Source organism: Aphelocoma coerulescens, chromosome 4 (genome assembly GCF_041296385.1).
Source record: "Aphelocoma coerulescens isolate FSJ_1873_10779 chromosome 4, UR_Acoe_1.0, whole genome shotgun sequence".
NCBI classification, from domain to species: domain Eukaryota; kingdom Metazoa; phylum Chordata; class Aves; order Passeriformes; family Corvidae; genus Aphelocoma; species Aphelocoma coerulescens.
Genome location: NC_091017.1, coordinates 13,521,287 through 13,544,431, shown reverse-complemented (window position 1 = coordinate 13,544,431; position 23,145 = coordinate 13,521,287). Strand labels below are relative to the sequence as shown.

Sequence of the window (23,145 nt, the reverse complement as noted above, 5' to 3'; positions counted from 1 at the left end):
TTTCAATGAGAGGAGTGGAAAGTGAAGAAACTTGAATAAAAAGGAATGACAAATGGGGTTAAAACCGAACTTAATGTCACAGAGTTTTGACTCTAACTTTACAGTAGTGTATCTAAGGGAAACAACAAGGAACAGTGCAGAGACTTGCATTTTTTTAAGTTACGTGATTGGTTTCCAGGTTTTTAGAGTGGTTTTGTTACTTTTATTTTTCTAGGGAGGTATCAGTATATAGGGTAATAACTATTTATTCTGCCTCTCCAAGGAGTGTGAATGCTCAGAACACAAAAGAAGGTGGAACAGGAGTATATATTAACTTAAAAAATTGAAACAGAGACAAAAGGTTTTCATGCAGAGAAGCAGTGTTTTAAAATTACTCTGTTTCAATTTGAGTTTCACATGTAGAGTGTTAGTGAGATCTTGATGCTAGTGGTGGTGGCCAAGTGACCTAATGAACATATTTTCTAGTAAAATTCCAGCTGCAGTTTGTTGAAACTTAAATTGACCTTTCCCATCCACTGCTCTAAGAAACTCTGAAAATGGATGTCCTGGGTTTGGCATTTCTCATGTTCCCATGAGCGTTTCAGCAAGCATCCCTGGTAAAAGCTGGGGTCTGGAGGGGATTTTCTGATGCCAGAAGTTGTTCAGTTGAAAGTACATTGTGACTGGAGGCTTATTTGAAAGGAAATGCTAAACGGCCCTAGATTTATATAGCCTAAAACCAGTTTCTGTTGATGTCCCTGCAGGATTTCCTACCAGCCAGACCCAGGCCTCCAAGGGCTCTTGGCAAGTGAGAAATTATCCTCAGGTGCCCTTTAGGCAGCTTTAGTGGCCTCTACGTGAGATTGAGTTCCCTGTTCAGTGTTAGTTTTGCTGCTTGTTGTCCTGGGCCCCTCTCTGGGTTTTGGCACACCCAGCATTTTGCAATCCAGTAAATGAAACTCACGTTTTTTGTCATGTTACTTGTGTGAACCATGAGCAAGGAAGCAAAAGAAGGTAGGTAAATGAAGAGGGAGTGTGTGTGCACTCTTGCTTTAGGCTGGAGAGACAAAAATCTTGGTTTCAGATCTTAGGTCAAGAAAAACTGCTGTTCTTTTTAATACGGGCTCATTTTGGACAGAACGGGAGGCAGGCAGGAAGGACACACAGGATCAGAAGAAGACTCACATTAAATTAGTTTAAACTCTTTAAATTGAAATTTTCAGTTTGGTTTCAGTTGTTGTAAAGGCTGATTGTCTTTTTTTTTTTCTTCTTTACATAAAGCTATTTTCATAAATTTTTTTCAGAGAAAATTTGAATGTAGCAGGCCTGGCCTGGCACATCAGTTTTATTTTTAATGGGAAAAAAAATGTTGAGCTATTGCAGGATTGTCAAAAGAGTGTTTCAGTTAAAAGGTGATTGGCATCAACTGATTTAAATTTTTGAAAATGAACATACAAGATAAACAGTTGACCTCTTCCTTTATGAGAGCTTTTTTTGATTGTTGTTCTGTACTCGTGTTCTCTGTGAGTGTGCATTAATGTACAGACAAGCTTGTTAGAATTTTATCTGGTACACTAGCCCTGCCACAAGACACAAGTAATGTTTTGGACATCTCCGTTCCAAACAAACAGTGGTTCTGTACACCTCCTAGTCATATTTTAATCCTCATTTCATGTGCTAGTGATGGGTTTTAAATGTGCTTATTTTTCTTGCCTGTGGAATGCTTTTGATTAGGTAAAAAATATTGCTTAGTCCTCTAAGTAAACTGTGGTAGCAATCTAAAGAAGACGCAAAGGACATTAGAAAGGTCTACTTTTCCGAAAGGAAAGGTTTTGCTATAATCTCTGAGTTTGGGGGGGTTTTATTATTTCTAAACTAATGAAAAGGGACTTGTTTCTCATAAAAACAACTACACCTGGACCAATTAAATCGGGGGGTTTGGCTTAAGTTTTCAGGAAGTCCTTGCAGCGATGTTTCTGATGGAAACTATGGGCTGTTTTGGACTGCAGAAATCTACTTTTCCTGCTAGTACTCCATCCCAGTTATATGAGATTTATAGATTCTATCAGCTGACAATGTCATCCCCTACCTGCCACTCCATAAATGCCAGCAGCAGTCTGAGTAATTTGCACCCCCTGCAAAAGGCTGACCCACAGACCTAGTGGCACACAAAGACCTTCTCAATACACAGACTATCCAAATAGTGAGAAGCTACAAACTTCTAGGTATAAAAGTTAACATTTTGCTGTTGGGGATCTTAGTCAGATTTGCTTCTCAATCAGAGAGCTGGCCACAGCTGTAGGTATATTATTGATAGTGAAACTATTGAGTAGGCTGCAGGGAAGATCAGATCTGGAATAAAGCTGTTCAAAAGCTGCATAGTTACACTGGAATATAAAACGTGTTGCAAGGTTTGATAGCCTTGTGAGGTTTAAGAGAAAGCAGAGTTAGCAACTGAACTCAGATATCTGTCACTGTAGGATGTTGAAAAAAAAATTAAATCTGTGGTTCAGTGTTGCATGAAGGGCTCTTTTGAAAACCAGGTATTAGGGCTTTTAGCTGCCACCCATCTGCAGTTCTGCACTGGCACAGAGATCAGTGAAGTAGCTGGTGTAGTGAATGTTGCTAATTACTAGCAAATCTGAAAGGGATTGTGTCATGCAGCCATTAAAATTGTGGAGTGTAGACTCAACTACCCAGGACATCCCTCCCAGAGCAGGTCTCCTACAGCCTTCACTCTAAGTACAGAGTAATACTCCCTGTGTTAAAGGTACTGTTACACTGAAGCTGTGTCAAAGCCTGGTCTCTACACTTGTCTACCCTTTTTCCTGCTGTTGTTTTAAAACATCATCACATAAGGCTCCAGAGAAGAAAATCTGAGAATAGTGAAGTATTTGAGGTTAATTATTTTAAATGAAAGGTTTTTGATAGCTCTAGAAGTTGGTAGTACCTCATCTTAAGTGTTGTCAGTGGTCAGTAAAGGTCAGAGCTGTCCTTTCTGTGTGTGTATGAGGGAGGATCATATACAAGTACCTACCAAGAGTGTACCTGAACAGGGGGCACTAGAAATTAAGTGTACACTGTTTTCAGTTAGGATTAAAACTTCCTTCTCTAAGGATTCTGTGAAACTGGATGTTAAAGAAAGCTTCCTTGCAGAATTTTTAATTAGGGGCTTCAAAAGAGGAAGTATATGGATACTCTAAGAGCCCCATAGGGAAGAGATTTAAATTAGTGGAATGCTTTGAAAGCACCTTTGAAAGCACAATTTAGTTTTAAAAACAACTACAATTCGAATGAAATTAAGGGGTGACACTTCACCTTGTCACGTTATTTTCCTTCATTGCTAACAGACATATAAACAGCAGAAATTATTTCTGCTGTATGAAAAACTGGATGTTCTTATTTAATTGCTCATTCTATAATCTGTTTGCCTATGTACCCATCTTGAAAGAGAGGAAATAGTAAAGCTATAGGGTATGTCTGTAGTGATCTGTTCAGGTTCTTACTTTGTTTTGATATATGCATCAGCCCTGTCCGCAGAATATTGTACTATTGCTGATGCCACACCATCAAGAAAGACTACATCTACAACCCGATGGAGTCTGGGAGACTGAAAAGCATGTTCTTTGCTTTTAAACTGGGATTTTTTAGAGAGTCATTGAGAAATTGCTGAGGCACCATGATTCTGGGGGTTTTTTTTCTGTTGCTACAAATTTGTCTACAGCTGAATTGCACTTAACACAAGCTTTGTCTCTTGAGCTACAGCAAGTAGATAAGCCATGTCCTGTGACAAAATATGTAACTAAGCTGTCCAAATCAAATCAGGTTAGACAGTCTTGTAAGGTTGAAGAACATATTTTCTTTAAGTTGTTGTGCTGGTTCTGTCAAGTATTCCCTGTTTTTATGGACTTGCAAGAATTAATCTTTAGCCTAAGCAGTGTACTTTGGTCCAATGTCTCCCAGGTTTTTGGGGACATGTACCTGACAGTCCTGTGAGTATGTGGCAGGAGACTATAATTGGTCAAATTCTGCAAGTCCACATGTGTGAGCTGGTGGGAGGGACACTGATTTCATTGTGAGGTGTCAGAGGGTAAAAAAAAAGGTGTGACATACAATGTTAGGGTCTCTGCACATGAAACAACATGTCTGGTGTTTGTGGGCAGTGCTTGGGTAGCGTGGAGGATACTGAAGAGTGAGTGGATGGAATGCTGTCCTAATCTGCTCTGATTTGTCAGGCACAGTGGCCCTACAGCTGTGCCCTGCTTCAGGCAATGGAGCTGCTGCTGCAACAGAGTCAAGCCCATTCTCAGGCATGTTGTTTCCTTATACTGAACAAAAATGAAAGACTGTTCTTTCCTTAAAGTAAAAGTTAAACTTGAAAGTTGGTAACTGTTAAAACTTGCATTTTGCTAGTGATGACAGTAAAAATTACTTATCTGATGTATAGGTTCTTCCACCACCCCTGTGAGGGTTTTCTCTTTTGGCTTCATGACTGCATGTATTTTTTTTAGTATCTAATGAGAAGACATCCCTGGGTGAAATTTTTATTATGGACTTTTCTAATGGAATTGGATTTCAGCGAAGGATCACTGTCCCCAGCATGCATGATGAGGAGGGAGTTCCTACCAACATGCACAGAATTAAAGCCCACAAAGTTCTGGGTTAATGACTTGCCCCTTTATCCTTCTTGGCATCTCAGGTGGAGCTCAGTGTTAGCAGCATTGGATAGGAAGTCATGATCATGTGTGAGAGAGAGGGAGAGGAGATGCACACACACTTCATTCAAGTAATTCCACCACTGCTGAGCTCTTCAGCCACCTCCTTGTATATTTGCTCATTAAATCCTCTAATATATGCACAGGTATTTTTGTGACATCTTTGCTGAAGGATGTTTGGTGTAACTGCTCTTGGGAGTTCAGTATCTGATTCCTCAGTACTGTGCTTTTCTGATGACCTGGGGTTTTTGAGAGCTTATGCCTTAGAAGGTATTTAAAGAGACAGATTGGAAAATCACGCACATGCTGCTATGACAGACAAACTCAGGCAGACTTATGTGAGCTTTTCCAACCCCCTCATTCAAAAATAAACAGGAGTTGTCTTAGAGGCAAGCTGTTCCCTGTATAGCTGTGTGCATACTTGTAATTGAGGAAGCAGTTCATAGTGATTAGGCAGAAATATGGGGGGGTTGTTTGTCACAGCAGTCTTATGTTTTACATCAAGTTCTCAGAATTAATTGCTCCTGTGTGGATTTTTACTGTCTAGTAGCCACCTTGTACATGACTTGAAGGAGTGAGAAGTTTCTAACATCCTATAAAAAGCTGCGTGTCTACTTCCATGTCCTAGTCTCATTCTGTGTCCATGGTAGGTTGCTCTTCCAGGCACCAAATGCTTTCTTGCATTTCCCTGCAGTCCTGAGGAGGAGAAATCTCAGCTGGCTTTGTGCAGCTACTTTCTGCCATGGAGCTCCCCAAGGAGAGGTCACAGCTCTGCAGCATGATCAGACCAGAGAAAAAGTTTTGGAAACCACTGTCTTAACATTGAGTCTTCTGGTTTGATATTGTATCCAGCTGGGGAGTCTTGCAATACCTCTGCAGCATGATTGCTCTGAGGGACTTGCTTGGTGTTGGCCGGTTCATCTCTAAATCACCCCTTCAAAGGATGTTCTTCCTGATGTTCCTTAGTTAGTAAACAGTAATGGGTATTTTGGACCAAACCACTACACTAAGGAACACGAGAACTGAAATTACTTTCACCATTACACTCTTGCTCGTTCAATCCAGTATCTGAGTGAGGCTGTTATTTCCTTTTTTCAGGCTTGCTAGAAGCAGAGCACTCTCCTGACACAGGTTTTTAAAATATAGATAAGAAAGTTCAGTCACAGTAGCAGTCCCCAGGATAGCCCATGGAAGCTGAGATGCACAGGATTATACTGTTTGGATGTAAAAGTCTCTTTATTCTGCCAGCCTACCAATAGGCCATGTGTTGTACAACACACACTAGTAGATACAGCATTTAGCTCTGCTTTTGTCTCACACCTGCTGTCCCCTCAGAGTTTTGAATGGCTGGCAATGTGAATAAAGGTGTTTGCTCACTGCTCAAAGGGTGTTTATCTCTCCACGTCTCACCTTGGCTACTGGTATAATCCTTGCAAAATCCTGTACACACCATTAACATGACAAAGCATGATTTTTCTGTAACTTTATCACTTCAGGCTCATTGTTTTGCAGTAACACCAAGGAGCCCTGGTCATTCAGCATCTGCTAAGAAAACCAAGTAAATAGTCCCCATACCACACCTGATGTTGTAGATGTATAACAGCATGGTTACAGCAGGGACAGCTTGGAGGTGTTGAATGCAATAATATATTACCAAAGGCAGCTAAGGAACTTGAGAATCAAAACTGTCATGTACTTGCAGCCCTGTGCTTCAGTGGTTTTTAATCTTTTCCCTTCTTATTGGAGATGTCACTTTCTGATTTTCAGTCAAGTACATGAATAATTTGGCATGTTCTAAATAATAATAATTTGCACCAGTTGGTACATTGAATGAAATACTTCCACATTTATTTATGAAACTTCCTGTGGGATCAGGAGAACATGATGTCCTGACCAGAGGTGCACCTGGTGCAGTATTTGGGCACTGAGGATGGCCAGTGATGCACAGTAAAGGAGGGTGTGCAGCAGCATCCCACTGTCCCTCTCTCCTTCTAGACAGTGGGAAGGCCTGGACGGAGAAAGGATAGGCAGCTTTGCAAAGGTTTAAGAGGCTGGATGCCCCGTTTTGAAGGAAGTAGAGTGGTTCTTGTCTGTTGGTGAAATGAGGAGAGTGTGGGACTGAGGAATGGGGTCAAAGATGGAATAAAACACTTTGTAGTGAATAAAATCTGTTAGGTGGCATCCCTGCTTACAGCATGGGGCTGGAACTAGATGATCTTCCAACCCAAGCCTCTCTATGATTCTGTGAAGACCAGATGTGCAGATAAACTGTGAAGGACCTTGAATATGGGGATGAGCTGATCCAAGAGCATGAAGTGCAAGAGACAGTGTGATGACTCCACTGACTGTTCTGGTAATCTTTGTGACCAAATTTTGACTGAGTTTAGACTGGGAAAGAAGAAAAACTAGTCACGTAAAGAGAAAATGATGTTGCAGGATCTAGGCCACAGAAGGAGTTTCCCTGCTGGTCCCAGGGCAGGAATATGATGAGCATGTTACACATGAGAGTAAGGACAAAGAGGAAATTCTACTGAAAGCAAAAATACTAGATTTTCTTGTGTCATACCTGGCAGAGGTATGTTTGTTGTATCACAGACAGGGTTGACAGCTCCCCACTAAGACAGATGATCAAAAGTTCCCAAAATGTCAACCAGTCTCTCACAGCAAGGAGACTGATCTCCAAAGTGTTGATTTCTACAATAATGTTAATATGTGCTATGAATTTCAAAGGCTGAGTGTTCTGATTGCTTGGTAAAATCCCAAGGATTTAGTATATGCTCATTAAAGATAGACATATATATACACAATGGAAAAAAAATGTTTTACTTTTCCAGCCAGTTGGGCCCAACTGCTTCCTTACAATAACATCTGGTATGTGTTCTTCCCTTATTTTGCTCAGCTTTCTGCAAATGTGTTTGCTGTCTGCTCCCTGTGTTATATATCCTTATTTGGATGGATTTTTTTTCTTTCTTTTGGAGAAAGCATTTGGGTGCTGATATTTTCTGCGCTCTCTCTGAAAATGAGTTTATTGGTCTTGCCAAAGCACAAGGTAACTGGTGTTAAAGTTTATTGCTTAAGTACAACATGCTCCAAATTTACACTTCAGAAAATTAGTTATATTACAAATAAATTCTCCATTTTGATGCTTGGATTGAGATACTGGGCTGTGATTTCCAGATGATGATGATGATGATGATGATGATGATGATGTTAGCCCTCCATACTGCAGGATGTTTGAAGACAAGGAACTATGTCTATTTTCCATTAAGAGATGCTGTATGTTCTCCCAAACCACATATCCTAGTAAAAGATTAAAGGAAGAAATTTTGCTGCCTTTTTATTCAGTAGTAAGAAAAAAGAGACAAGTTTACTTTGGGAGAGTCTCTAGTGTTTTATGTCATATCCAGACCCATCTACCACATCTCTCAACCACTTAGGGGTTTGGTGCAGGTAAACGTGTTTTTGAAGTGTCCTCTTGAATTTATCTTACCAGGTCATGGCATGTTGCAAAATGATTAGAGGATCAGGGACATGGATCATTGATAGAATTATGGGATCAATAAAAGAACTGTACAAAGCAAAGGCTTGCAAGCAAAAACCTGCATGAGAAAATCCCTGTGTGAGAAACAGGCCTGAGAAACAAAAAGGGAGTTTTGAAGAGATGCAGCTGTGCAGATAAGATGTGCTGACCAGGAGAAGGGAGGGTGAACTCTGAATTTTTTTAATCATAACATAACCAGTAGAAGCTTGGCAATGTAGTCTAATTATGTAGAAGCAGAAATGTGCTTTGATAGGTTTTAAGCCACTTAAGAGTTAACAAGCTGGTATATTATATAAGTGCCTCTGGATTGCTAATAAACGGAGCTTGCTTTTATCAACCATATTGGCTGGTCTGCAATTGCTTCCCCCGCCGCAGTCCTCAGACCTTTTCCAACAATGGCATGTGGTTCTTTCTCTGTGTGCTGGTGTCTGGGTATTCTTTGCAAAATGTTTCAGACATCATCTGCTTTACCTCCTGGAAGAAGCTCTGTTGCCATTAGTACATTCAAAGAGCTCTGGCCTGTTATTTACAAAAAAGACTCTAACCTTTCCTTCCAAAAGCAGTTACCACACTCAAGTACTTGTTCCCTTTGCTGCTCAGATAAATCTCCCTCTGATGCTAGGGAACAGCAATAAAATATTCCCCAGTGCTCTGTTCTCAATTGTAGCCAGCCAAACTTAGTCATCCATTTTATTAGCCTCTGTGTACAGAAGGACTGCATTAGTAAGAAGGGGTTTTATAACCCTTTCTCCTCAGATATATCACCACTGTTTCTTTTGCATTAGAGATTTTATAGGCATTTTTTACATGTATTATACTTTATGTTATATTAGTGCAGTTTTTACCCGCTGTAAAGTGTTACAATTCTCAAGATTATATGGAAGGAATTTGAGACTTGTAAAATGATCCAATGAGAATTATGGGATGATTAATTTGAGGATGATTTTAACAATCAGTAATGTTTTTAAAAGAAGGGGTCTTAGTGATAAATTTAACTGGTATTGTTGTGGAAGGAGTTGCCATTTGAGGTAATAATTTCATAAGATGCTCTTCCTCTTAGACCATGAACAGCAAAGTGATGCAGTGGCAACATTAGGAGGTAACATTAAACTCTGTCATGATGAAGTGCATTCTTAGGCAGACAAAAAAAAATAGAGGCCTCTAGATATGTCTCTCTCATGAATCGTGATTAATTGTGTCCTGGTTGTTCTGATACTGGAAACAAAATCTGAATAGCACTGCTTGCATTGATATTCTTCTGTGGTTTCAAGCTGAGCAGAATGTGCTTTGATAAAGATCCCATATCAATGCCTCTAATGACTTTGGATATATTTTCTGATCAGGTCCTCAAAGCTCTAGGAGATGGTCACATTTCTGGTTTCTTACAAAGCAAAATCCTTCTAGACACATCTGAATGTTTTCTTAGAAGTGAGCCCCAGACTGGAATAAGGTTTATGGTAATGCCTGCATTTTAGACACTTGTCTAGATCTGGGAGCATAACTAACACCGGGAGGTTCATATCTTTGTTTAAATCTGTCTTCACAAACTGAAGAGTTCTGAAAGAAGGTGTATTTCACCACAGTGAGGATGTGAAATGAGTAGCAGTACTTCTCTGCTTATTCTCAAACGGGTGTAATAGCAGAGAGTTACCCAAAGGTCCAGAGAAGGAAAAAAGTGCCATCATAGACAAACCTTATATATATTTAATGCCGAGAAGCTTTTGTTGTTAACATTTTAGTGTGGTCTCATTTTTCTGCTAATTTCCTTGATGCAAATTGCTTATGGACATTTTAGCCCAGTTACAGGGTTTTACAGCCTTTACAGCTTGGTGAGCTTGGGGGAAATCTCAGCCTCTGAGGCAAGCCAGAGCAATTTTAGGAGAGCCCCATGGCATTGTCTGTGTCCTAGGGACATCAGAGGACAGTATGGGATATGGCCTCCTTGGAAGGAGCACAGTGGTGAGCAGGAGTGAGGCCCCCATGAGTGCAAAGTCCACCAGAGTTTCATCAGCTTGTTTCTCACCCTTGAGTGGGTCATTGCAAGTATATCTCAGCTAGTGCCCATGCCTGTATGCTTGACAGAGGAATGGGTTTGTAAATGCACTTTTCACTCACTGTTAAATGCTTAGGTCCCTCCCAAGCCTCTTGCAAACAGTATCAAATTCTTAGGAATGTCTTTCAGAATATTTATTAGTGTACAACAGCTACAGACTTACACCAATGGTTACAAATAGCAGCAGCAGTAGATAACTATTACTAGTGTGCAATCTTACTGTTTTACAAAGCATCAGTGTACTTAGCTATTTTCATCCTTGTTTGATTGCAGTAATATTCAAATGTAAGCATCACTTGATTCAGTTTTCAAGAAGTAAGGGCTGTACCACCTTTATGTAGGCTACTTCCAAATCTACGTGGTGATACTCTTCCAGTGCTAGTGTAATTGACTTAAAATAATAATGGCTAGAGAAGGAGTTTGGTTAATTTCACCTCTCAAACGAATGTGTGTCAGGAAATACAAGTGAGTGGAAAAAGTCTTTCTGGACAGGCAGTGTGCTGTGGTGTATTATGTTTCACTGACATGAGAGGAATGTGGGAGGGAAGTCTACAGTTCCCTGCTGTAGGCACTAACACTCCGGCTGGAAAGCAGCTTGGGATGTGCCTTTCACTTCATTAAGCAAAAGGCTTGACAGGAAGTGCTGTAAAACACAGTGGAAGTATTATAGTGTGTGTGGTTAGACAGGGTTGCCAGTCTCAAGTATCTAAAATCACAAGTCAGATATTCCAGCATAAAATCTGTCTAGAAATTAGAGATTTAATTTTTAAAACTCTGTTTCCTTTTTGCCTCTTAAGCTTCATTTATTTTTAAGTGAAAGCTGAGATCTTCACTGAAAGTTGAGATCCTCATCTGACTTCAGGGCTTTAAAAACAGCAAAAAATTACAAAAAATTTGCAAAAGTCTCATAAAGGTTGTTAACAATGAGTCAGGCATCTTCTGTAGAAGCTGTGTGATTGTAAAAGCTTTGTCATTGTAAATAGGATCTAAAAGGCAGGGATGCAAAACGCAGGCTAAGCTCCTGGCATTTGCAACTTAGTTGAGGTTTGCTTACCTTTAACAAATAGCAGTAACTGTGCTGGCTTGTGTTACTGAGCAGCCAGCCAAAGAAAAACCCAACAAAACAAACCAGCGCAGTCTGGCAAGCCTGTGTTCTGTGGGGGAGCCACAGTGAGGCAGTTTGTAGACCTTGCAGCCAGAGTTACCTACAGCTGATCCGTGTCTGGTGTAACTTCTGCAGCCTCCCAGAGTTTCATTCTCTGTGTTTTGGGGTCAGCAGTAGGACTCCTGTTTACAGGAGCCAGCGGGTAATGCTGAGGGATGCATTAATTTCTTTATGTTGCCTACAGCTTCCAAAGAAATGTCAGTGCTTCTCTGAAAGGGAAGCTGTAAAGGATGGTGATGTCCGAGTTGTTCTCCCGACTCTGCCAAAGCTGTAACTTTAGGATTTTGAACGGGTGCACTGGTAGCAAGCAAGGAAGGTGGAGTGCTCCTGTTTCTAGGCACTATCACAGTGCTGGAAAAGCAATGCCAGAGCGTAGGCATGGGTGTTTTTAGGATCTTCCCTTTGTTCCTTGTTCCTGCAGACCTGCACTTCAGTTCCAAAGAAGACAAACAACAAAGCCCACACTTTGCAAAGACTAAAATCCAAGAATTTGAATAATTTTATAGGATTAGTAATGTAAAACTCAAGTTTGCTGGTTTGGAGAGTGGGTGCTGCTGTACCTCCATCAGACATTAGGTAGGTGAGCTGAAAATCTGGTCTTGTCCTATCTGCCTGTCTTGAACTCACTTGACATTTTTTTCTGCTGTGCAACCCTGGAAGAAACAACAATTCTTGAAATAACATTTCAGCACTATTAAACACTGCTTGTTTGATGCTCTGACATTTGGTGTTGGCAGCTTTGACTGCCTCTTCAGCATGCATCTGGCTGTCACCATTCAGCCAGTCCTTTTCTTCTGCATAGCTAGGTCAGATGGAAAACACTTCGGCTCTCAAGAGTGCTCCAAGTGGCTGTTCAACATGGCTAAGCCTTAGGAACTCTGTCTTGCAAAAATAAACTTGCTGTTAAGCATAATTTTCATTGTTCTTAAGAATTCTATTAATTATAGAGGAATGATAAATAATCCAGTGGTCTGAAACCACATTATTCTGGCTCAGGGAGCTGTTAGCACTAAAGATGATGCTTTAGGTGTTGGAGGTATATGAGATGCTCTGATGTGCTCTAGGATCTAGCAGTTCACTTAAAGGTTCAATGTCATTGAAGCCCACTGAAGTCTGCAGAGGTTGTATCATTCAGCTTGTAAATACTTCCTCCACCTCCAGTGGAAACATTTATAGTCAGAAGCAAAGCCTTGAAATGTTTACTAATGTCATATTGAAAGGGCAGAAAGAGATGTAAAGATATTGTGTGCATTAATTATTTATCTTGCAATCAAGAAAGTATAAAAATAATCCAGGGTGAAAACTGGGAAGAATTGCAAAGGAAAACACTGACTCTTTCAGTTGAAATAATGCAGACCCCATTCAAGCTTTCTCCACAGAACATGAGGTCTAATCCCAGCACAAGTAAACACATGTGGGGGTGTTTTCTATAAAAGATTTAAAAATCATGCTGCTCTTGAGAGGTGACTAATTGTGCTCACTTAGCTTCAAGTGAATAATTAAACTGTGAGGAGTTATTTTCTTGGCTCTTCTGTCATGTTTCTTACTTATTAATTCTTAGATATTCAACTTCTAGACTTTTTAGCATCAATCAGGCTCTGCTTCTATTGTCTGAAAAATAAAATATGTAAAGAAAAAACTTCCACAGATTTAAATACATTGTATTGTTACAGTATAAATACCATCATTGTAATTAAACCACTTGAAAATATGAACCATCAAATTTTTCTCTCAGGACTCAGCCTCCTGTGAGGGTTTTGTGCCTTTGAAAATCTCCCTAGTGTGCTTTGCTTCTCCTGATTGTTCTTGGAAGAAAATTAGCTTTTAGTCCTTTAAAATCTGTTGGCTTTATTTGCTGCTAAATACACACAGGTAAGTGCTGTGGGATCAAAACAAAAACAAGTTGCTCTTCCTATGCTTGTAGTTTTGATGTGATTTGCAGTTTGGCAGAAGTCAGTAACACAACTCTTAGTGTATTTGGGGTCATGGTGCATTAAGGTAGATCCCTTTGGCCTGAATCAAGAACCTGCAACGTATCTTCAAATCAGAGTAAAGTGTAAATTTAAAGAGACTAGAAGAGGATGAGAGAAGCCACTTGAGAAGGCAGGTAGCCTGGTCCAAAGTCCTGGATTTGTTTTGTCCTGGTCCAATTCCCACATTGGTACTTCCAGACATTAGACTACTGCCCTCTTAAAAATGTCCTCCAAGATTCTGTCACTTAATGAGAATTTGGGCAGATTTTTTCCTGTTAGGAATGTTTTCCTGATGACTGGAGTTGCTCCACTAGGTGCCTGTGGCTTTGTCCTTAACTTGCTGTCTTTGTGGGGAGAGTAGGATGATACCAGGTTGATGAAGTAAAAAGGGAGGGAATTTCTCAGGTAGTGGGAAGAAGTTCATGAAGGACGTGAATGAAAAGCCCTGGGAGGATTAAGATAAGAAATTGTTACCCATCCAGGATCCTTTTCATCCTGTTTTTCACTATGAATGGGCTTGAATTTTGTGATATTTTTGAAGTGTTTTAGACAGATACTGAGTAAGGGCACGGTTTGGAATCTAATCACAACCTCAGAGGTAGAGAGACCTGTGGGTTTCACCTGCAGAACTAAAACTTAGTAATACGTTAACAGAAAGATACGACCTTTTCCTGTCTTTTCTACCCTCACAGATGAACAGGAGCCAGCAGTCAGCAGTGATTCAGATATTTCATTGATTATGGCAATGGAGGTTGGACTGTCCGATGTGGAGCTTTCCACTGATCAAGACTGCGAAGAGGTGAAATCTTGAAAAAGAAACAGAGATCCAACACTAAATGACAGGGGAAGGTCACAGGTAGGGACCGAGTCAGCTTTCTAGGATTTGGACCAGTCATGCACATGCCTCCAGAGCACTGTCACTCCTGCACACTCCATACTGAGATGGTCATGAAAAGCAATAGCAACAGTTGTGTCTGCCTGGATGCAGTTTCATCATCTACACACCTTCGTTTGGTTCACATGGGAGATGCACACTTCCAGTTTACCCACGTGCTTGAGAGCAGTCATGGAACTCTTCAGGGGCTCATAAACATGCAACTGAAATGACAGCTTGAGTGTTTTCTACACTTGTTCAATCAAATGTTTGTTGAGTTCTTTTGAAAAGGCATATGTTTATTTTATTTGTTTGTTTGTTTACAGTTTGTTATGGATGGACACTCTGTTTTTATTGACTGACCCCAGCTTTTTCAAGAGTTCAATCCAGAAATCTGAATTCCCGTTCACTGGTCACTTCATGATCTTACCAGGATTTATCATTGCCTTGTTGTTTCTGCATGAAGTAAATGTGGCTGGCTTCAGAAGGATGATGCACCAGCACCCTGCATTAATGTTAAGCCTGCTTTCATTAATTGCAAGGCTTGGAAATGGTATATTCTGAAGGCCTTTACTTGTAAGAGAGCTCTGAGTTAGCAGAAATTTGGGTTAAAACTGCATTAGTTTGTCTTTTACTTAGGGCTCTGTTCTAGACAAGTATTGTACTGTGTGAAGGAGAGAAAGAAAAGCTTAAAGCGTCACTCCATCCATGTAGTCCTGTCCTGTATTTTATGCTATTAGCAGGTGTCAGTACATTAGTGGCCTTCCTTCAAATGACAATTCACTAGCTGGAAAAAAATATCTAGTATAACATCAGGTTTTTTCTTAATTTTACAGACCAAAACCAGATCAGTGGGCTAAAGGAGCATCTGAGAGGTTTCCAGAGGCTGCTTATTAACAGTTCTGCATTAAGTGGGTGACAGTATTCTTACAAAGGATCTGGAGATGCTGCTATCAGTGTCAGAAATTGCTAATGGAGCAAGAGGCAGCCATTTGAAATGTTTAATTTCTGGTTTGCTTTCGGTCTTTTTCCCTTAGTGTGTTTCATTTCTTACATTTTGACAGCAGTTTCTGTCTGCTTATTATCTAACACAAGAGTTCAGGTGGTTTGCTGCCCTCCAGAGTCCCTGTCAACGTTGATGGAAACATAACAGAATATTTGCAATTTGTATACAGATACGTACACCAAAATATATTGGGGAGGGAATTTGAAAATAAAAGAACTAACATAAATCAAAACACCTAAATAATAATGACCTGACATAATAATTTAGTTTATCCTGAGTTCTGCTTTCCAGGTGAGAGCTCATTGTTAGTTGTTCAGTGCATCATTTGGTTTTTCAGTCAAAATACTGAACTGTGAAGTAGCTTACTGTTACACAAGAGTACATGGTTTCTGTTGAGAGTCAGATGATTTGAATCACATTACTGCCTCCTGAGTCAATCCAGAGAATCAACAATTCATCTTACATTGAAATTTCATGCAGAGGTCAAACATTTTGACTTGGCAGTGTCATGGTAGCATCTAAAAATGCAACTGTTGGGGCTCTTGCTGCATTTAATCTCCTTGTGGATTTACTTGTTAAATGTGAAAACCAGCTTCCAGCAAAAATTTGTGTTTGTTAGATTTTATTCAGGAACAAATGTGTTTAGAACAATCCCTAAAATTTTGGCTGACTTGCTTCTTTAGTACAGAAGGAAGGAAAAAATATTCTCCATGCTCTTTTGTCCATTTAGAACTAATTAAACATTTAGTTTAATTTTGTTTTATGTTCTTAGTCCCTAAATTGCAGGGTAGCCTTGAGGTAAAGGTTTTAAACTGAAAGAGGGCAGATTTCAATTAGATATTAGAAATAAATTATTACTGTGAGGGTGGTGAGGCACTGCCACAGGTTGCCCAGAGAAGCTGTGGATGCCCCGTCCCGGGAAGTGTTCAAGGCCAGGTTGGAAGGAGCTCTGAGTAACCTGGTCTAGGGAAAGATGTCCCTGCCCATGGCAGAGGATTTGGAACTAGATGATCTTTAAGGTTCCTTCCAACCCAAGCCATTCTGTTATTCTATGAAAATGACCCATAAATGTGCTGCTACATCTTTAGAAGCCATTGGAATGAAAATCTTTTTTCAATTAATGAGATAGAGGCAGGTGGAAGTCTTGGTTAAAAAAGAAAGTTACGGGCTATTCCAGAGGTTACACTAGGTCAGTTTTGACAATTATTTGTGGTTCTGTAGTCTTGTTTTCCTTATTCTTTTATGTCTTCTCTATTCCTTGCTGCTATGGGAAATGCCTGACACATTAATGTTAAAATTGACTCCTATACAAGAGAGTTTGCACAAGGTACTGCATCAGCTCCACTTAAGCTCTGTAAATAATGCAGATTTAAGTGGTGCTTACACCAATTTTGACCCAGGAATGAAATTCATTTCAGACGACTGCAGGGGAAGAAGTGAAGCTGGTTATATACAGTCAGGGCTCCTTATAGAAAGTCCACACACTGGTATAATTTCTTCTCCAGCACTGGAGCCTGGGTGCTACATATCACAGGAACATCACGAACACAATGTCTGAGTTGTCAGTGATCCTTTCACATATGCCCACTGTAGCTCAGCACACAGGCAGAGAACTCCTGGCCAAACTGCTTGGGTTTCTGAGGAGCTGTCACAAAGTGTTTTATTTCATGAACTGAATTAAGTTGATCTCAATGGACAGATTGACCAATTAGCTGTTGCCATAGCAGAGCCACCCATGGCACAGCAGAACAAGCAAAGTCTGGAAAAGCAAGGCAGGAGGGGAAACTCCCAGCTGATAATGAGCTGGGTCCTTTGCCCAGCAAAATCATTAAAGGGAGCTGTGCTCAAAAAGGCATCACAGATTTGGTAATTGAGACCCTGCACATATTTGAGAGTTAATGAAGAACTTTTTGAGGTCTCGCACTGTGCACACACTTTTCCTAAATATCCCATATTAGATCTGGTCCCTTAGGGTCCACAGGTGGCCACTGGCAGAGTGTTAGGCTGGGTGAGTGGTTTGACATACCACCAATTAGTGCTATGCCTTTTAGAAGAGGCATCCTAGCAAATCTGGGTCAGGAGTCTTTCTGCTTCTGTTTTCCCAGTTCCACTTGCAGGTTCACTCAGGGAAGATGTTCCATCCCTGTTCTCAGGTGTTCTGCAGCTCTGAGCACTGTTAAGTGATGATGAGGGCAAAGCCAGGTTACACATCACTGAAGCCTGAACTTAGGAAAGCACTTAAGTAAATGTTTTATTCCGTCCTTCTTCAAAAAAACACTTATGACTAATTTTGGACTTGTACCAAAATCACGTTATTTTCAAGGTCTTCTATGAGCATAATTAAGCCCCTGTGTCAAAAGGAAATGTTTTCCTAAAGCTTGACCTGACTGACAGTATTCTTTGCATATATAACCTGTGAACTGCCTTGGGAATTTGAGGTGCTTTATAAACAATAAGACCCCCTGATTTGTGTTTGTAACATGTATGAAAGCCTTAATTCTGCAGGTCTGCATGTCCATGCACACCTTGGTACTGCTGCCCGCTAAGCTTGGGCATTAAGTACGTGGGGTTCAGCTGCTGGGGACACAGTACTGGCTGTTGAGAAGGGAGAGCAGCCTTTAGCTTGCAGCCAGGAAAGAACAAAATCCTCTAGAGCCCTCTGACAAGCAAGTGCTCACGGATACAATTCTGCAGGCTGGCACTATGACTGGGTGGGGGGGGCACCTCCTGCATGGGGCCAGTGGCCAGGGGATTGTGTGGCTCCCAGGAAAAGACACTCTTGTTATTAAGCTGATCCTGTGCCTCTCCCAGCAATTCCTGTCTTGTCGTCTGAAGCGCTTGTCTCTTTTTTCCATGAGCAAGTAGTAGGTGGGAGAAGCATTTGCCTTAGTGAGGCTCATCATCACTCCAGCTGGGTTGCAGGATAAAACTTGGTCAGACAGAAACTGCGCTCAGAGTATACTTGGATTTTCTTGGGTTTCACTAAGCTGCCTTCCCAAAGGTCTGTTCAATAAGTAGGATGCATAGAAGGTTATACACGCAGAATTTTGCACTCACAACCAACCTGATGTGTGCATGCAGATGTGTGAGGCACCAGGTCTAAATTCCCTCTCCACAGCTCACCTGTTCTGGTGGGGATACAGATCTGGCACTTACTGAGGGTTTGAGGTTTTTTATTTTCTGACTGCTTTAGAGCCTCAAAACCAGGATCAGGACTATCATAGCACTGCAGTTCATTCTTTAAGTACTCTATAGAATTAAATTGACAGGTATGCATATAAAAGTGTGTTGATGTGAGTATGGAAACTGTACTGTAGTGAAATCAGAAGCACTTGTCAGTTTTAGGCCTTTTGTTTGAGGGAGATTGTGGCACTAAAGAAAAAGGCTTTATAGAGGCAGTTCGGAAAAATAAATTACCAAAATCACATATGATAAGTGATCCCTTGGATCTCAGTAATGACCCCTGGATCAAATCCCAAGGAGGTCATTGCAAGAAGGGCATTGACGTTGGGGCGCATCCATTTCACAGAACTAAAATGGCAGAGAAATCCAGCCTGTTCCTTCCTGGCCCATCTCACAAGTGTTTGCCCAAGCGTGAGCCTTTGTTGCAGGGGAAGGAGATCATGGGATCAAACTTGCACAGTGTTGATTCCTCCCGTTTTTTATGCTGCCAGTACCTCTTGGAGCAGGTCAGAGAAGGGAAAGGAGCTGGCCTTCAATTCCAGGGCTTGGTGAAAAGCAGGCCGTGGGCTTTCAGCAGGTTCAGGACAGCCAAGCTTCTTCATGGCCAGTGCTGACCCTGGGATTGGAACTTTGTTGATGAACATTGAGCCCATATGGACTCATTTGTTTTGTAGATGCAAAATGTGTATCTGGGGCAGGTAGCATGATGGCAGTGAATTGGCTTGGTTAGCACAAGCAGGAAACACAATGTGGTATATTACAGGGCTGAGGGAAAACAAGGCTGGAGGTGTTGCTTTCACAGGCTTCTTAAATAGGGATAATTGATCCAAAATAAGCACTTCTTTCATTTTACCAATCTGTTACCTGAACTAATTGATAGTTTCAGAAAATGAGGAATGCCAGATGGACTGTTCAGGGAGGGTTTGTTTGTGAAGCAGATGGCAGCTGCGGGTTGGGATGGAGAGTGAAGGCAAGGGTAAGGGCTGTCCCTCTGCTGTGCTGCTTACCCTGCTGGGCTGGACACCCACTTGGCCCCTTTATCTGCCCATTTCTTTTTCAAGGAAACACCCTTCTAAGCAGGAGCTGTATTTCAAAGGGAGAAATAAAGAAATGAAAGATGTGGATTTTGAATGAAAAGCCAACAGATGATTTTTCCATCTGAATATAATCTTGTCTCTCTCGAGTATTTTAATTGTGAATTGGTGGAAGTTACTTCTTTCTGTAGTGAATGGGAAAAGAAATTAGAGGGAAAAAAAGGAGAAATAGTGTTTTCCCTTTCTTCTTTATTTTTTGATTCTTCAGTCCTGTGTAGCACTAATCACAATAGCCAGATCAAGATGCTTGTTTGCTCTGAATGTATACAGTTATTTCAGATGTCAAATACCTAAATGTTTTGTATATGTATGTAATGCCATCTTCAATTCTTGTTTTATGTTAGGAACCTGAAATGACTGTTCCATTTTATAATTAGATATGTAAAGAGGGGACAGTGGGTGGGTCTGTTATTTTTATACCAAGATGTTCCTTGTATTTAGTGAACATTTAAAACAATTTTGTACTTGTCAAAATATACATTCCATCCATTTCCAGAAGAGAATTATTTCTATTTAGAGTAGTTTATAAGCAGACCAAAAAAAAAAAAAAAGTGGCATCCCACTTGTATGCAGTTCCTGAACAGAGCAGCAGTATCCTGGTTTTCAGTGGTGGCTACAAAGCTTTTTCCAGCCGTGTCTCTTCTCACATGCAGCAGAGCCATACCAGCAAATGCCAGTGTTATAAAGAAAATAAAAATCCCAAACGAAATAAATACCACATGGATCAGTGCACAGCTTAACAAAATAATTTCCAGTTCAGAGACAATGGTCTGTCCCAGTGAAATTCTCCAAGGTAATCAGTCCTGCTCTGGACAGCAGGAGCAGATTTACTGGGAGGCTTCAGCCCTCTGTCCCTGCCTGGCAGAGCCACCAGCTTCAGCAAGCTGGGCGGATGCAGGGTTGTTATACTCCTGCACTGTGGCTCTGGCTATGCTGCAGCTTTGGTTTGGGAAACACCTACCAAAAGGCCATGGCAAAGTCACACTGTGGCATTTGCATGGGCCATCCTTTTTCTGGTAGTTGGCTTTTTCATTCCCTCCCTTTACCTGCTACCTGTGACGTGCTGCCAAAACTGTGCAGTAGCAGTTTGTGAAGATTTTTTTGCCTTTTTTTCCTTGTACAGTCTTGCAAATAAACTTTTAACTCTTTGCTGACATTTTATAATGTATACATCTTCGTCTCCAATGCACTTTATCTCTCTTGAAAAATGTGGGAGTCGGAGAACTACCATCTTAAAGGGATTTGCCTGAAATCATGAGACACATACTTTTTATTATTTTGTGTCCTTTTTGCTTTGTTAGATACTGTAAATGCTAAAGAGCATAAACAGTGACTCAGCTGGGGGAAATACTGAAATGTTGAGGCTAATACTTGGAAGCATTATTCAGTAGTACAACATGGCTATTTTTGTTATATAGAGGATTATAATGTAAATATGTGAGACTGTGTTATTACGTACTAGTAAAATATTGCAACTCTCAAAGTTAAGATGGTGAATTCAAAGGAATTTTATTGCGAGTTTTTTAATAAAACAAATCTGATTATTGTGTTGTATGTATTTTCTAATAGCCTGTGTAAACCTGGAATTTCCTGATGTGTGAAACTTGTGAGGAGTTTCTTCCTGAAATCAGCCACTGCAAACTTTGGCATTCATAGGAGGCAGAAGGTACAGTGGGAAGGAACCCAAGTGACAGCGTGGCCTTCGTGACACCTCTCCAGCTCATTACTGCTCTGGTCCCCTCTGCCCTTCAGTTGCTTCTAATCAGAAAGCAGCAGCTGTGTGAGAGGTAAATGCTTCTGCTACCTCAAGGGAGAGCTGCAGCCTCAGCCCAGACACTGGGCATGATGTGTTAAAACAGCTTTAAAAGATGACTGCCATGCATCCAGCTGCTCTTCCCTTGTCTTATCAGACATCACTGTGTATCCCTGGGAGCAGGGCGAGGGGGAGAGCCCGGGGTTGTTTTGTCATCCAGCATAGGTATGCTGCTTGCAATAGATTTGAGGTACAGTATAAATCCTGCCTAAATGTAATTTAAGAGACTTACAGAAAAGTTTTCCAGTAGATGCAAAAGAAGGCAGAGAGAAATCCCTGAAGGAGCCAACTCCAGGCTCAAGCTACAGCCTTGCCACGGGTCCCAGCCTGCCCCCATCCTGGCCCACCTTTTTTTGCTTTCTGTCTGGTGCCGCCAGCACACACACCTCTCTTTTCCAGACACAGCGCCGCCTTCGAGGTGACCACATGCCAGATAGGCTGGAGCCCTAAGTTGGATTCCACCCAGGAGCCAGGAAGGCAGCAGCTGTGGGCAAGTTCACGCTCAGCTCCCCAGACCCTGCTGCCTCTTTGCTCCTATGCACCCACCCCCACCCCGTTCGTCTTTGCTCTGTCCACGACAGAGGGGCAGCAGCTGGCTCAGAGCAGGAAAACCGCATGCGATTTAACGTGGCTTTATCAGCAACGCCGGGAATTACTTTTCTCCTCCCAACTCCTGTCAGCCAGTCAGCAGCACAGCCTGAAGCTCCCATCCCACCAGCCCTGCTCCAAGGGCAGAAGCCCTCCACACCAAAACAAACCCTCGGTTGTCTTTGGAAAGAGGCTTTATGTCTTGCTAGCCAAGAAATCCGGTCTCGCTCTTCCCCACGCATCTCCCTGACTGCCAGCTGCTTTGTTCCCTGCCTGCATTTCCTAGCTGGCTCGGGGGGAACGGGGCCGGTTTTCCTTGGCAGGCAGCTGTGCGCAGTTGCCGTGTGAGCTGCACACAACACAGCTGGCGGGAGGCAGAGGCGACGAGGGAGTAGCGCAGCAAAGGTAGCGCCACGCGGAGCTGCCGGCAACGCCACCAGGGCTATAAATAACGAAGAGCGTCAGGCAATTCATTGCAGGATGCAAGCACATACTTGGGGCTCGTGCTACATCACTCTCCGCTCTATATGGAATTAATTTCTGGTCAAAATATGGAATTAAATCTGTGCTGCTCTGGGCTCTGTTGTTTTGTGGCTTTTTTTCCAGAAGGAATAAGGCAAATTGTACTCGCTCCTCCGATTCAAGGAGGTGACACTCAGACACATCACAGACAATGGAGAGGATGTGGGATTCAGAGGGAATTTATCCAGGTTTGCACTGCACAGCAGTATGTGTAACTCTGGGTCCCATGATATCCAAACCATGCTAAGAAAGAAAATGCACTTTTAGGGTGTCCAAAAAGGAGGTGCATTCACTTGTGCTGGGTCTCGGGAAGCTGCTCTGGAAAAAAACACTGAGAGGATAATTCTCTAACATGGGGAGATCAAGGTTTGGGGTATCCCTGAGCACTTCATGGCCCAAAAGAATGAGCTAGTGCATTTATCAGAATTCAGCTGTAAGAAATCAGTGCTTAATAGGTGAGGCTATAATTTTGCAAAATGCTCATTCCTCAGCTTTGATCTCTGTGCAAACAAGTTGCTGGTGAGTCCTGGCAGCAATGGAAGTGGGAAAGTGTCACTACCCTCAGGTGCCTGAGCCCCTCCCTGTTGCAGGCTGCATTGTTCCTCTGGACATCCTCCTGGGCATCTGCATCTGCAGCTT

General features: G+C 41.6%; 1 protein-coding gene across 5 annotated transcripts in view; it reads left to right on the top strand.

Annotated features, from left to right (window-relative positions):
* The window catches only part of RNF150 (ring finger protein 150), a 123,479-nt gene extending 100,933 nt beyond the window's left edge, over window positions 1-22,546 (top strand). Inside the window, exons 7-8 of one of the 5 annotated variants that reach the window (XR_011150451.1) lie at window positions 21,153-21,249; window positions 21,796-22,546. Coding sequence is in view for 3 of the 5 variants with exons in the window: in XM_069012721.1 (XP_068868822.1) it covers window positions 14,119-14,237 (119 nt within the window). In the remaining 2 variants the exon portion in view is untranslated. Of the gene's footprint in view, window positions 1-14,118 lie in introns of all 5 variants that reach the window. The other 4 variants (XR_011150450.1, XM_069012721.1, XM_069012722.1 and 1 more) reach the window with 4 other exon arrangements.
* Window positions 22,547-23,145: the final 599 nt, after the last annotated feature.